The sequence below is a fragment of the Protomyctophum bolini genome, assembly GCF_963924005.1.
Source record: "Protomyctophum bolini genome assembly, chromosome: 18".
Taxonomy (NCBI): domain Eukaryota; kingdom Metazoa; phylum Chordata; class Actinopteri; order Myctophiformes; family Myctophidae; genus Protomyctophum; species Protomyctophum bolini.
In genome coordinates, this window is record NC_137879.1 from 37,036,377 (window position 1) to 37,049,825 (window position 13,449).

The following is a 13,449-nucleotide window of genomic DNA, read 5'->3' on the forward strand; positions in this document are numbered from 1 at the left end:
TCTGGTTCTGTTCCCCCCTCTATCAAAACTGCACTAGTCTCGCCCCTCCTTAAAAAAACAACCCTGGACCCCTCTGTACTTAGCAATTTCAGACCAATATCTAAATTACCATTTCTGTCTAAAGTTCTGGAAAAAGTGGTCTTCACCAAGCTCGTTGACTATTAAAGCGAAAACAGCCTATTTGAAAAGTTCTAATCTGGTTTCCGTGCCCTCCATAGCACGGAAACAACTCTCCTGAAGGTCGTCAATGATCTCCTCCTAGCCACAGACTCTGGGAACTGCTCCGTCCTAGTTCTCCTTGATCTAACAGCAGCATTTGACACCATCGATCACCTTACACTTCTCAACCGCCTCGAGAAATATGTGGGTATCTCAGGCACAGCCTTAAACTGGTTTTCATCCTATTTAACCGACAGACATTTCTCAGTCTCCATTGGTGAGTCCATCTCATCCAAAGCCCCGTTACACTGTGGTGTCCCTCAGGGCTCTATTCTTGGCCCTATCCTCTTCTCCCTGTACATGCTCCCACTTGGCAACATCATACGGAAACACAACCTCAATTTTCACTGCTATGCCGACGATACCCAGCTTTACCTTCCCATCAATCCTCATGACACCTCCAGCATAGCCATACTGCATTCATGCCTAGCCGACATAAAGGCTTGGATGACAATAAACTTCCTCCAACTAAATTAATCAAAAACTGAAGTATTAATATTTGGCCCACCATCTGACAGAGCACATCTCGAAATTAGCCTCGGCTCCCTACGTCCCAATATAAAATCCACAGCCATAAACCTGGGTGTATTTCTGGATTCCGACCTCTCCCTGGACGGCCACGTAACAAAAGTTGTCCAGTCTTCATTTTTTCACCTTAGAAACATTGCAAAAATCAAACCCTTTCTCTCCCGCCCCGACCTCACTAAAGTTATCCACGCTTTAATTTACTCCCGTGTAGACTACTGTAATTCCCTAATACTCCTGCCTCTCAAAGAAATCCATCAACCGGTTACAACTCATTCAAAATATATCAACCCCATACCCATGTGATTTGTGATTTCATTGATTTCTTGTTGTTATTGTCATGTATTTTATTCTATTGTGTGCCTCCTTGCTATGTTTTTATATATATCTCTCTGTAAAAGCACTTTGTGACTTGTTCTTAAAAGGTGCTATACAAATAAAGCTTTATTATTATTATTATTATTATTAATGGTCCAATCAGAGACATAGAGTAGATGAATGGACCGATCAGAGACACACAGTAGATGAATGGACCAATCAGAGACACACAGTAGATGAATGGACCAATCAGAGACAAAGAGTAGATGAATGGACCAATCAGAGACATACAGTAGATGAATGGACCAATCAGAGACAGAGTAAATGAATGGACCAATCAGAGACATAGAGTAAATGAATGGTCTCACCAATGTCACTGCTTGGATTTTTGTATGTTTTTCCTTCCTTATAATCCACATGAATGAAGTCTCTCTTCACGTTGACGATCTGGTCTTCCTCTTCATGTCTGCCTTTGTCCACTCCCCCCAAGACCACCTGCATGTCCATGATGGCGTCAGTATTACTGGAGAAACAACAGTCAGTCATTAAGACATGAGAGACGTTTCATTCATTATTCTGGCTCCCAGACTGGAATGAACTGCCCATTACAGTCAGAACTACAGACTCACTCGAATGAACTGCCCATTACAGTCAGAACTACAGACTCACTCCCAATCTAAACTATGGAATGAACTTCCCATTGCAGTCAGAACTACAGACTCACTCCCAATCTAAACTAGCAGCATGTTAGCACACATAGCATTCAGAGCAGCATGTTAGCACACATAGCATTCAGAGCAGCATGTTAGCACACATAGCATTCAGAGCAGCATGTTAGCACACATAGCATTCAGAGCATCTTACACGCAGTGAGCAGCGGTGAGGACCCAACAGGAATGGATGAGGACGCCTCCACAGACGTGTCCGAACTTATTCAATGTGTCTCTGCGTCTGCGCTGCAGAGACACCTGCCATGGATGGTCTCCAGGTTGAGACAGAGTGCCTCCGCTGATTGTGAGCATATTGCCGATCCGCTTGCCGCACTTTCCTGAGTCAAATGGAGACAGAGCGTGAGAGCCATGGAGAGAAGTGTGTGTGTGTGTGTGTGTGTGTGTGTGTGTGTGTGTGTGTGCGTGTGTGTGTGTGCGGGTGGGCGTGTGTGTGTGTGCGAGCCATGGCCACACACACACACACACACACACACACACACACACACTTCAATGTATTTATTTGAATCCACAAATTACAATACATTTTACAAGGAAACAAATATAACGGGGTTGACAGTTCATGTTCACTTAAGGATACACATCATGGCACCTCCTCCTCCACACAGACAAGCTGCCTATAACAGCCCAAACAGAGCTCAGTATTTGGCAAGTTTGGCTTTGCTTTTTGTCATGCCAGCTATTCTTAGGCCACTCATGGTCAGTTTATGCACACGGCCCAGGCTTCAGAATATCAGTATGGCAAATCTACAGCGATACCCCAGGTTTGTTATACTTCCAAGTAATGGTTGATACTTAGAATATTTATCTTGGAATGCCTGGTCCATGTACAGATCAAAGACACAGCCCACCTCCAGAATCAGGACCTCCTTGTGTCTGGTGTGACACACTCACACACACACACACACACACACACACACACACACACACACACACACACACACACACACACACACACACACACACACACACACACACACACAATCAAATAACACTGACAAACGTACACTTACTTCGACATTTTATTTTTAAACGTGTCCATTGTCCATCCACACACGTAACATCGTGGGGTCCTTTCTTCCAAGTGTATCCCACCATGCAGTCGTAGAACACCTTCTCTCCGGGTGCGTACGCGTCTTGGCTCGTACCTTTCATGATGCTGTTCCTAACGAGGACCTCTGGGGGTCCGCAGTGCTTTGTCAGTGTCTCTGTGGAGAGATGCAGCCGTCCACAATGAGCACAGATAGACACTAGGTGGCGCCAGAGAGAACCTGCCCTCTAGACAGCAATATGCCCTTTATGAGAGTTAGTGTGTTGTACAGTTTGTTCATTTTACTTTTGTTTTGTACAGTATGTACAGTATGTGGCCCATGGTGACATCATCATGTTTTGTACAGTATGTACAGTATGTGGCCCATGGTGACATCATCATGTTTTGTACAGTATGTACAGTATGTGGCCCATGGTGACATCATCATGTTTTGTACAGTATGTGGCCCATGGTGACATCATCATGTTTTGTACAGTATGTACAGTATGTGGCCCATGGTGACATCATCATGTTTTGTACAGTATGTGGCCCATGGTGACATCATCATGTTTTGTACAGTATGTACAGTATGTGGCCCATGGTGACATCATCATGTTTTGTACAGTATGTACAGTATGTGGCCCATGGTGACATCATCATGTTTTGTACAGTATGTGGCCCATGGTGACATCATCATGTTTTGTACAGTATGTACAGTATGTGGCCCATGGTGACATCATCATGTTTTGTACAGTATGTGGCCCATGGTGACATCATCATGTTTTGTACAGTATGTGGCCCATGGTGACATCATCATGTTTTTTACAGTATCTACAGTATGTGTGGCCCATGGTGACATCATCATGTTTTTTTACAGTATGTATACAGTATGTGTGGCCCATGGTGACATCATCATGTTTTTTACAGTATGTATACAGTATGTGTGGCCCATGGTGACATCATCATGTTTTTTTACAGTATGTATCGACCATTTCTGAAATAAAAGCTGATAATATATTATTATTTATGCCCCAAAATCTATAAATCTCACGCACTATTTAGCTGGTGGTTCCACGCGCCGCACAAGGTGCCCTTTTTTACTTGAGCACCTGCCCCTTAAAATGTCTGTGCACGCCACTGAGAATGAGTATCTGTACGTGTGTGTGTGTGTGTGTGTCCTCTCCTACAGGCCCCACAGAGGGTTTGTTGGGCTTCCTCCTCATGGAGCCTCTGGACACAGGCTGGGGCGCTAAACCATTGTCAGGTTGGGGGTGTATACTACTGTAGATTGTCAGGTTGGAGGTGTATACTACTGTAGATTTTCAGGTTGGGGGTGTATACTACTGTAGATTGTCAGGTTGGAGGTGTAAACTACTGTAGATTGTCAGGTTGGAGGTGTAAACTACTGTAGATTGTCAGGTTGGAGGTGTAAACTACTGTAGATTGTCAGGTTGGAGGTGTAAACTACTGTAGATTGTCAGGTTGGAGGTGTAAACTACTGTAGATTGTCAGGTTGGAGGTGTAAACTACTGTAGATTGTCAGGTTGGAGGTGTAAACTACTGTAGATTGTCAGGTTGGAGGTGTATACTACTTTAGATTGTCAGGTTGGGGGTGTAAACTACTGTAGATTGTCAGGTTGGGGGTGTATACTACTGTAGATTGTCAGGTTGGAGGTGTAAACTACTGTAGATTGTCAGGTTGGAGGTGTAAACTACTGTAGATTGTCAGGTTGGAGGTGTATACTACTTTAGATTGTCAGGTTGGGGGTGTAAACTACTGTAGATTGTCAGGTTGGAGGTGTAAACTACTGTAGATTGTCAGGTTGGAGGTGTATACTACTTTAGATTGTCAGGTTGGGGGTGTAAACTACTGTAGATTGTCAGGTTGGGGGGGTATACTACTGTAGATTGTCAGGTTGGGGGTGTACACTACTGTAGATTGTCAGGATGGGGGGGTTTATACTATTGTAGATTGTCAGTTTGGGTTATTTCTTAATGCAAAATCATGTGGAATATTAACTTTCAAGGCGCGGAATCAATAATTTGTCTCTGCATAATCACTATTGTTCTCCGCAGAATCAAGACTAGATGGATGGATTGATGATGATTGTCAGTGTTGAAGTTATTATTTGTTACCTGAACAGATCACCTCCAGTGTCTCCACAGAATGACCAGCCTGCATCGTTACACACTCCTTCAGTGAAGATTCAGATCCAACACAGGAAGATGTAATCCACCACACAGGTTGACGTGTAGAACCAGACCTCCATTTGTAGTGAAGAGCAGAGCTACAGCCCAGCTGTCGACACGCCACAGACGATGACTGGAGGTTCCAGCTAGACGAAAAATCAACCGCTGGTCTCCACTCTCCCTGGTGTCTCACTTTGAGTTTACCAGTACAGCGACTGGTTCCTTCCACCAACCTGACATCATCAGACTCTGTACAGACAATATAATATCCAGTAAAAAGGTAATATTACTTTGATTATAAGGAAAACAAAAATCAGCTTACAATGTTGCGTAGTTGTCTGTTCTTGTTTTATTTACCCACTGTGTGGACTGTTGGATTAACTGGGAGAGCTGAAGAGAAACATTATCAAATGAATGAGTTTGAGTGTAACAGTAGATGATTCCTGTCTAGCAGTACATCAGTGTGAGTTAACATGTTCAGTTGGGGGTGTATACTATTGTTGACCTATGAAATATTTTAAAATATAATTTAGGGATTTAGCAGACGCACTTAATGCAGAGCATACAAACATACAAACTATCTCTGGAGACAGAGAGACAGAGAGAGAGAGAGAGATTTTAGTTCACTTACACTGAACATATAGAGCGTGTGGAGGTGACCTCTGGGATCCATGTGTGTTTGTGGCCTGACAGAAGTATGGTCCAGCGTCTGCAGGAGACACATTGTCCTTCACCAGCTGAGGACCAGTGGAGATAGAGGCCATTCCTCCGTCTCTGTACCAGGTGTAGGTGTGTACGGGTGGCTTGGCTTCACTGCTGCAGGTCAGAGTCACCGTGCTGCCCTCAACAACGCTTCCTGGTGGACTCGCTGATACTGAGGGCTTTTCTGGAGGGTCTGTGGAGGAATAAACATTGATGCACTCAAATAACAGTGGGCTGCCAGTTTTACACTAGGAATGAACACTAACAATGATTAATGTATGAATAATGTGGTGTCTAAGGGCCGATTCACACTCCTATTTTAGAGCCGAATAAAAGTCGGTTTGGCTCTGTAGAGCCTACAGTTTGAATGTCATTTGAGGTTCGGAGGGGGGGGGGTCTTCGGTGCTACTGAAAATTTCTGACGAGCCAGAAATCAGACCGAAACAGTGGTAAAATAGAAGTATGAATCGGCCCTAACATTACATCACCTTTGGTTAAAATAATAAAACACTGGACACTAACGTAATCAATAATGAACGTGATCTAAAAAAACTATTTTATATAATTCATTATAAGTGTAGATCGGCTATTTTCACAATGTTTGGGGGTGTACACTATTGTAGATTGTCAGGGTGGGGGTGTACACTATTGTAGATTGTCAGGGTGGGGCTGTACACTATTGTAGATTGTCAGGGTGGGGGTGTACACTATTGTAGATTGTCAGGGTTGGGGGTGTACACTATTGTAGATTGTCAGGGTGGGGGTGTATACTATTGTAGATTGTCAGGGTGGGGGTGTATACTATTGTAGATTGTCAGGGTGGGGGTGTATACTATTGTAGATTGTCAGGGTGGGGGTGTACACTATTGTAGATTGTCAGGGTGGGGGTGTATACTATTGTAGATTGTCAGGGTGGGGGTGTACACTATTGTAGATTGTCAGGGTGGGGGTGTATACTATTGTAGATTGTCAGGGTGGGGGTGTACACTATTGTAGATTGTCAGGGTGGGGGGTGTACACTATTGTAGATTTTCAGGGTGGGGGGTGTACACTATTGTAGATTGTCAGGGTGGGGGTGTACACTATTGTAGATTGTCAGGTTGGGGGTGTACGCTATTGTAGATTTTCAGGGTGGGGGGTGTACACTATTGTAGATTGTCAGGGTGGGGGTGTACACTATTGTAGATTGTCAGGTTGGGGGTGTACACTATTGTAGATTGTCAGGGTGGGGGGTGTACACTATTGTAGATTTTCAGGGTGGGGGGTGTACACTATTGTAGATTGTCAGGGTGGGGGTGTACACTATTGTAGATTGTCAGGTTGGGGGTGTACACTATTGTAGATTTTCAGGGTGGGGGGTGTACACTATTGTAGATTGTCAGGGTGGGGGTGTACACTATTGTAGATTGTCAGGTTGGGGGGTGTACACTATTGTAGATTGTCAGGGTGGGGGTGTACACTATTGTAGATTGTCAGGTTGGGGGTGTACACTATTGTAGATTTTCAGGGTGGGGGGTGTACACTATTGTAGATTGTCAGGGTGGGGGTGTACACTATTGTAGATTGTCAGGTTGGGGGTGTACACTATTGTAGATTGTCAGGGTGGGGGTGTACACTATTGTAGATTGTCAGGTCGGGGTAGAACGAAAGAATGACCGAAGGATGATTGAAATAATAAGGTCGCGAATACAAGCAGCCGAAATGAGTTTTTTTTGACCGGTGGCTGGCATCTCCCTTAGAGATAGGGTGAGAAGTTCAGTTACACGAGAGAGACTCGGAGTAGAACCGATGCTCCTTCGCCTAGAAAGGAGCCAGTTGAGGTGGTTCAGGCATCTGGTTAGGATGCCTCTCGGGCATCTCCCTAGGGAGGTCCTCGACGCAAGTCCCACTGGGAGGAGACCAAGGCGCAGTTGGAGGAAATACATTGACCAACTGGAATTGGAACGTCTCGGAATCCCCCAGGAGGAAGTCACTAATGTTGCTCTGTTGAGGGAAGTCTGGAGCACTCTGGTGGAGCTGTTGCCCCCGTGACCCGACTACGGAGAAGCGGTTGAAGATGGATGGATGTTGGGGTAGGGGTATACTAGTCGTGTATACCTTCCCAAAATCACTATGATAAACCCTAACCCTAACCCTAACCCTAACCCTAACCCTTTTGTTGTCTGTGGAAAACTATCACATATTTTAAAGTACAAACATTTAGTTCACTTACACTCCACATCTAGAGCGTGTGGAGGTGACCTCTGGGATCCATGTGTGTTTGTGGCCTGACAGAAGTATGGTCCAGCGTCTGCAGGAGACACATTGTCCTTCACCAGCTGAGGACCAGTGGAGATAGAGGCCATTCCTCCGTCTCTGTACCAGGTGTAGGTGTGTACGGGTGGCTTGGCTTCACTGCTGCAGGTCAGAGTCACCGTGCTGCCCTCAACAACGCTTCCTGGTGGACTCGCTGATACTGAGGGCTTTTCTGGAGGGTCTGTGGAGGAATAAACATTGATGCACTCAAATAACAGTGGGCTGCCAGTTTTACACTAGGAATGAACACTAACAATGATTAATGTATGAATAATGTGGTGTCTAAGGGCCGATTCACACTCCTATTTTAGAGCCGAATAAAAGTCGGTTTGGCTCTGTAGAGCCTACAGTTTGAATGTCATTTGAGGTTCGGAGGGGGGGGGGGGGGTCTTCGGTGCTACTGAAAATTTCTGACGAGCCAGAAATCAGACCGAAACAGTGGTAAAATAGAAGTATGAATCGGCCCTAACATTACATCACCTTTGGTTAAAATAATAAAACACTGGACACTAACGTAATCAATAATGAACGTGATCTAAAAAAACTATTTTATATAATTCATTATAAGTGTAGATCGGCTATTTTCACAATGTTTGGGGGTGTACACTATTGTAGATTGTCAGGGTGGGGGTGTACACTATTGTAGATTGTCAGGGTGGGGCTGTACACTATTGTAGATTGTCAGGGTGGGGGTGTACACTATTGTAGATTGTCAGGGTTGGGGGTGTACACTATTGTAGATTGTCAGGGTGGGGGTGTATACTATTGTAGATTGTCAGGGTGGGGGTGTATACTATTGTAGATTGTCAGGGTGGGGGTGTATACTATTGTAGATTGTCAGGGTGGGGGTGTACACTATTGTAGATTGTCAGGGTGGGGGTGTATACTATTGTAGATTGTCAGGGTGGGGGTGTACACTATTGTAGATTGTCAGGGTGGGGGTGTATACTATTGTAGATTGTCAGGGTGGGGGTGTACACTATTGTAGATTGTCAGGGTGGGGCTGTACACTATTGTAGATTGTCAGGGTGGGGGTGTACACTATTGTAGATTGTCAGGGTTGGGGGTGTACACTATTGTAGATTGTCAGGGTGGGGGTGTATACTATTGTAGATTGTCAGGGTGGGGGTGTATACTATTGTAGATTGTCAGGGTGGGGGTGTATACTATTGTAGATTGTCAGGGTGGGGGTGTACACTATTGTAGATTGTCAGGGTGGGGGTGTATACTATTGTAGATTGTCAGGTTGGGGGTGTACACTATTGTAGATTGTCAGGGTGGGGGTGTACACTATTGTAGATTGTCAGGTCGGGGTAGAACGAAAGAATGACCGAAGGATGATTGAAATAATAAGGTCGCGAATACAAGCAGCCGAAATGAGTTTTTTTTGACCGGTGGCTGGCATCTCCCTTAGAGATAGGGTGAGAAGTTCAGTTACACGAGAGAGACTCGGAGTAGAACCGATGCTCCTTCGCCTAGAAAGGAGCCAGTTGAGGTGGTTCAGGCATCTGGTTAGGATGCCTCTCGGGCATCTCCCTAGGGAGGTCCTCGACGCACGTCCCACTGGGAGGAGACCAAGGCGCAGTTGGAGGAAATACATTGACCAACTGGAATTGGAACGTCTCGGAATCCCCCAGGAGGAAGTCACTAATGTTGCTCTGTTGAGGGAAGTCTGGAGCACTCTGGTGGAGCTGTTGCCCCCGTGACCCGACTACGGAGAAGCGGTTGAAGATGGATGGATGTTGGGGTAGGGGTATACTAGTCGTGTATACCTTCCCAAAATCACTATGATAAACCCTAACCCTAACCCTAACCCTAACCCTTTTGTTGTCTGTGGAAAACTATCACATATTTTAAAGTACAAACATTTAGTTCACTTACACTCCACATCTAGAGCGTGTGGAGGTGACCTCTGGGATCCATGTGTGTTTGTGGCCTGACAGAAGTATGGTCCAGCGTCTGCAGGAGACACATTGTCCTTCACCAGCTGAGGACCAGTGGAGATAGAGGCCATTCCTTCGTCTCTGTACCAGGTGTAGGTGTGTACGGGTGGCTTGGCTTCACTGCTGCAGGTCAGAGTCACCGTGCTGCCCTCAACAACGCTTCCTGGTGGACTCGCTGATACTGAGGGCTTTTCTGGAGGGTCTGTGGAGGAATAAACATTGATGCACTCAAATAACAGTGGGCTGCCAGTTTTACACTAGGAATGAACACTAACAATGATTAATGTATGAATAATGTGGTGTCTAAGGGCCGATTCACACTCCTATTTTAGAGCCGAATAAAAGTCGGTTCGGCTCTGTAGAGCCTACAGTTTGAATGTCATTTGAGGTTCGGAGGGGGGGGGGTCTTCGGTGCCTAGAAAGGAGCCAGTTGAGGTGGTTCAGGCATCTGGTTAGGATGCCTCTCGGGCATCTCCCTAGGGAGGTCCTCGACGCACGTCCCACTGGGAGGAGACCAAGGCGCAGTTGGAGGAAATACATTGACCAACTGGAATTGGAACGTCTCGGAATCCCCCAGGAGGAAGTCACTAATGTTGCTCTGTTGAGGGAAGTCTGGAGCACTCTGGTGGAGCTGTTGCCCCCGTGACCCGACTACGGAGAAGCGGTTGAAGATGGATGGATGTTGGGGTAGGGGTATACTAGTCGTGTATACCTTCCCAAAATCACTATGATAAACCCTAACCCTAACCCTAACCCTAACCCTTTTGTTGTCTGTGGAAAACTATCACATATTTTAAAGTACAAACATTTAGTTCACTTACACTCCACATCTAGAGCGTGTGGAGGTGACCTCTGGGATCCATGTGTGTTTGTGGCCTGACAGAAGTATGGTCCAGCGTCTGCAGGAGACACATTGTCCTTCACCAGCTGAGGACCAGTGGAGATAGAGGCCATTCCTTCGTCTCTGTACCAGGTGTAGGTGTGTACGGGTGGCTTGGCTTCACTGCTGCAGGTCAGAGTCACCGTGCTGCCCTCAACAACGCTTCCTGGTGGACTCGCTGATACTGAGGGCTTTTCTGGAGGGTCTGTGGAGGAATAAACATTGATGCACTCAAATAACAGTGGGCTGCCAGTTTTACACTAGGAATGAACACTAACAATGATTAATGTATGAATAATGTGGTGTCTAAGGGCCGATTCACACTCCTATTTTAGAGCCGAATAAAAGTCGGTTCGGCTCTGTAGAGCCTACAGTTTGAATGTCATTTGAGGTTCGGAGGGGGGGGGGTCTTCGGTGCTACTGAAAATTTCTGACGAGCCAGAAATCAGACCGAAACAGTGGTAAAATAGAAGTATGAATCGGCCCTAACATTACATCAACTTTGGTTAAAATAATAAAACACTGGACACTAACGTAATCAATAATGAACGTGATCTAAAAAAACTATTTTATATAATTCATTATAAGTGTAGATCGGCTATTTTCACAATGTTTGGGGGTGTACACTATTGTAGATTGTCAGGGTGGGGGTGTACACTATTGTAGATTGTCAGGGTGGGGCTGTACACTATTGTAGATTGTCAGGGTGGGGGTGTACACTATTGTAGATTGTCAGGGTTGGGGGTGTACACTATTGTAGATTGTCAGGGTGGGGGTGTATACTATTGTAGATTGTCAGGGTGGGGGTGTATACTATTGTAGATTGTCAGGGTGGGGGTGTATACTATTGTAGATTGTCAGGGTGGGGGTGTACACTATTGTAGATTGTCAGGGTGGGGGTGTATACTATTGTAGATTGTCAGGGTGGGGGTGTACACTATTGTAGATTGTCAGGGTGGGGGTGTATACTATTGTAGATTGTCAGGGTGGGGGTGTACACTATTGTAGATTGTCAGGGTGGGGGGTGTACACTATTGTAGATTGTCAGGGTGGGGGTGTACACTATTGTAGATTGTCAGGTTGGGGGTGTACACTATTGTAGATTGTCAGGGTGGGGGGTGTACACTATTGTAGATTGTCAGGGTGGGGGTGTACACTATTGTAGATTGTCAGGTTGGGGGTGTACACTATTGTAGATTGTCAGGGTGGGGGTGTACACTATTGTAGATTGTCAGGTCGGGGTAGAACGAAAGAATGACCGAAGGATGATTGAAATAATAAGGTCGCGAATACAAGCAGCCGAAATGAGTTTTTTTTGACCGGTGGCTGGCATCTCCCTTAGAGATAGGGTGAGAAGTTCAGTTACACGAGAGAGACTCGGAGTAGAACCGATGCTCCTTCGCCTAGAAAGGAGCCAGTTGAGGTGGTTCAGGCATCTGGTTAGGATGCCTCTCGGGCATCTCCCTAGGGAGGTCCTCGACGCACGTCCCACTGGGAGGAGACCAAGGCGCAGTTGGAGGAAATACATTGACCAACTGGAATTGGAACGTCTCGGAATCCCCCAGGAGGAAGTCACTAATGTTGCTCTGTTGAGGGAAGTCTGGAGCACTCTGGTGGAGCTGTTGCCCCCGTGACCCGACTACGGAGAAGCGGTTGAAGATGGATGGATGTTGGGGTAGGGGTATACTAGTCGTGTATACCTTCCCAAAATCACTATGATAAACCCTAACCCTAACCCTAACCCTTTTGTTGTCTGTGGAAAACTATCACATATTTTAAAGTACAAACATTTAGTTCACTTACACTCCACATCTAGAGCGTGTGGAGGTGACCTCTGGGATCCATGTGTGTTTGTGGCCTGACAGAAGTATGGTCCAGCGTCTGCAGGAGACACATTGTCCTTCACCAGCTGAGGACCAGTGGAGATAGAGGCCATTCCTCCGTCTCTGTACCAGGTGTAGGTGTGTACGGGTGGCTTGGCTTCACTGCTGCAGGTCAGAGTCACCGTGCTGCCCTCAACAACGCCTCCTGGTGGACTCGCTGATACTGAGGGCTTTTCTGGAGGGTCCGTGGAGGAATAAACATTGATGCACTCAAATAACAGTGGGCTACCAGTTTTACACTAGGAATGAACACTAACAATGATTAATGTATGAATAATGTGGTGTCTAACATTACATCACCTTTGGTTAAAATAATAAAACACTGGACATAACGTAATCAATAATGAACGTGATCTAAAATAACTCTTTTATATGATTTATTTATATAAGTGTAGATCGGCTATTTTCACAATGTTTATCTATAGGGGATGTACTATAGGGGGAGGTACTATAGGGGGAGGTACTATAGGGGATGTACTATAGGGGGATGTACTATAGGGGGATGTACTATAGGGGGATGTACTATAGGGGGAGGTACTATAGGGGCATGTACTATAGGGGGATGTACTATAGGGGGATGTACTATAGGGGGATGTACTATAGGGGGAGGTACTATAGGGGGATGTACTATAGGGGGATGTACTATAGGGGGATGTACTATAGGGGGATGTACTATAGGGGGAGGTACTATAGGGGGAGGTACTATAGGGGGAGGTACTATAGGGGGATGTACTAT

At 45.6% G+C, this 13,449-nt stretch overlaps 1 protein-coding gene across 1 annotated transcript in view; it reads right to left on the reverse strand.

Moving 5' to 3' along the window:
* LOC308333672 (uncharacterized protein) overlaps positions 1-13,449 on the reverse strand; it is a 609,943-nt gene that overhangs the window by 564,963 nt on the left and 31,531 nt on the right. Inside the window, exons 11-16 of the mRNA XM_080790127.1 lie at positions 12,634-12,888; positions 10,772-11,035; positions 9,889-10,152; positions 7,925-8,188; positions 5,642-5,905; positions 5,361-5,400 (exon numbers count right to left, since the gene is read on the reverse strand). Of these exons, the coding sequence (XP_080646253.1) occupies positions 5,361-5,400; positions 5,642-5,905; positions 7,925-8,188; positions 9,889-10,152; positions 10,772-11,035; positions 12,634-12,888 (1,351 nt within the window). The remainder of the gene's footprint in view (positions 1-5,360; positions 5,401-5,641; positions 5,906-7,924; positions 8,189-9,888; positions 10,153-10,771; positions 11,036-12,633; positions 12,889-13,449) is intronic.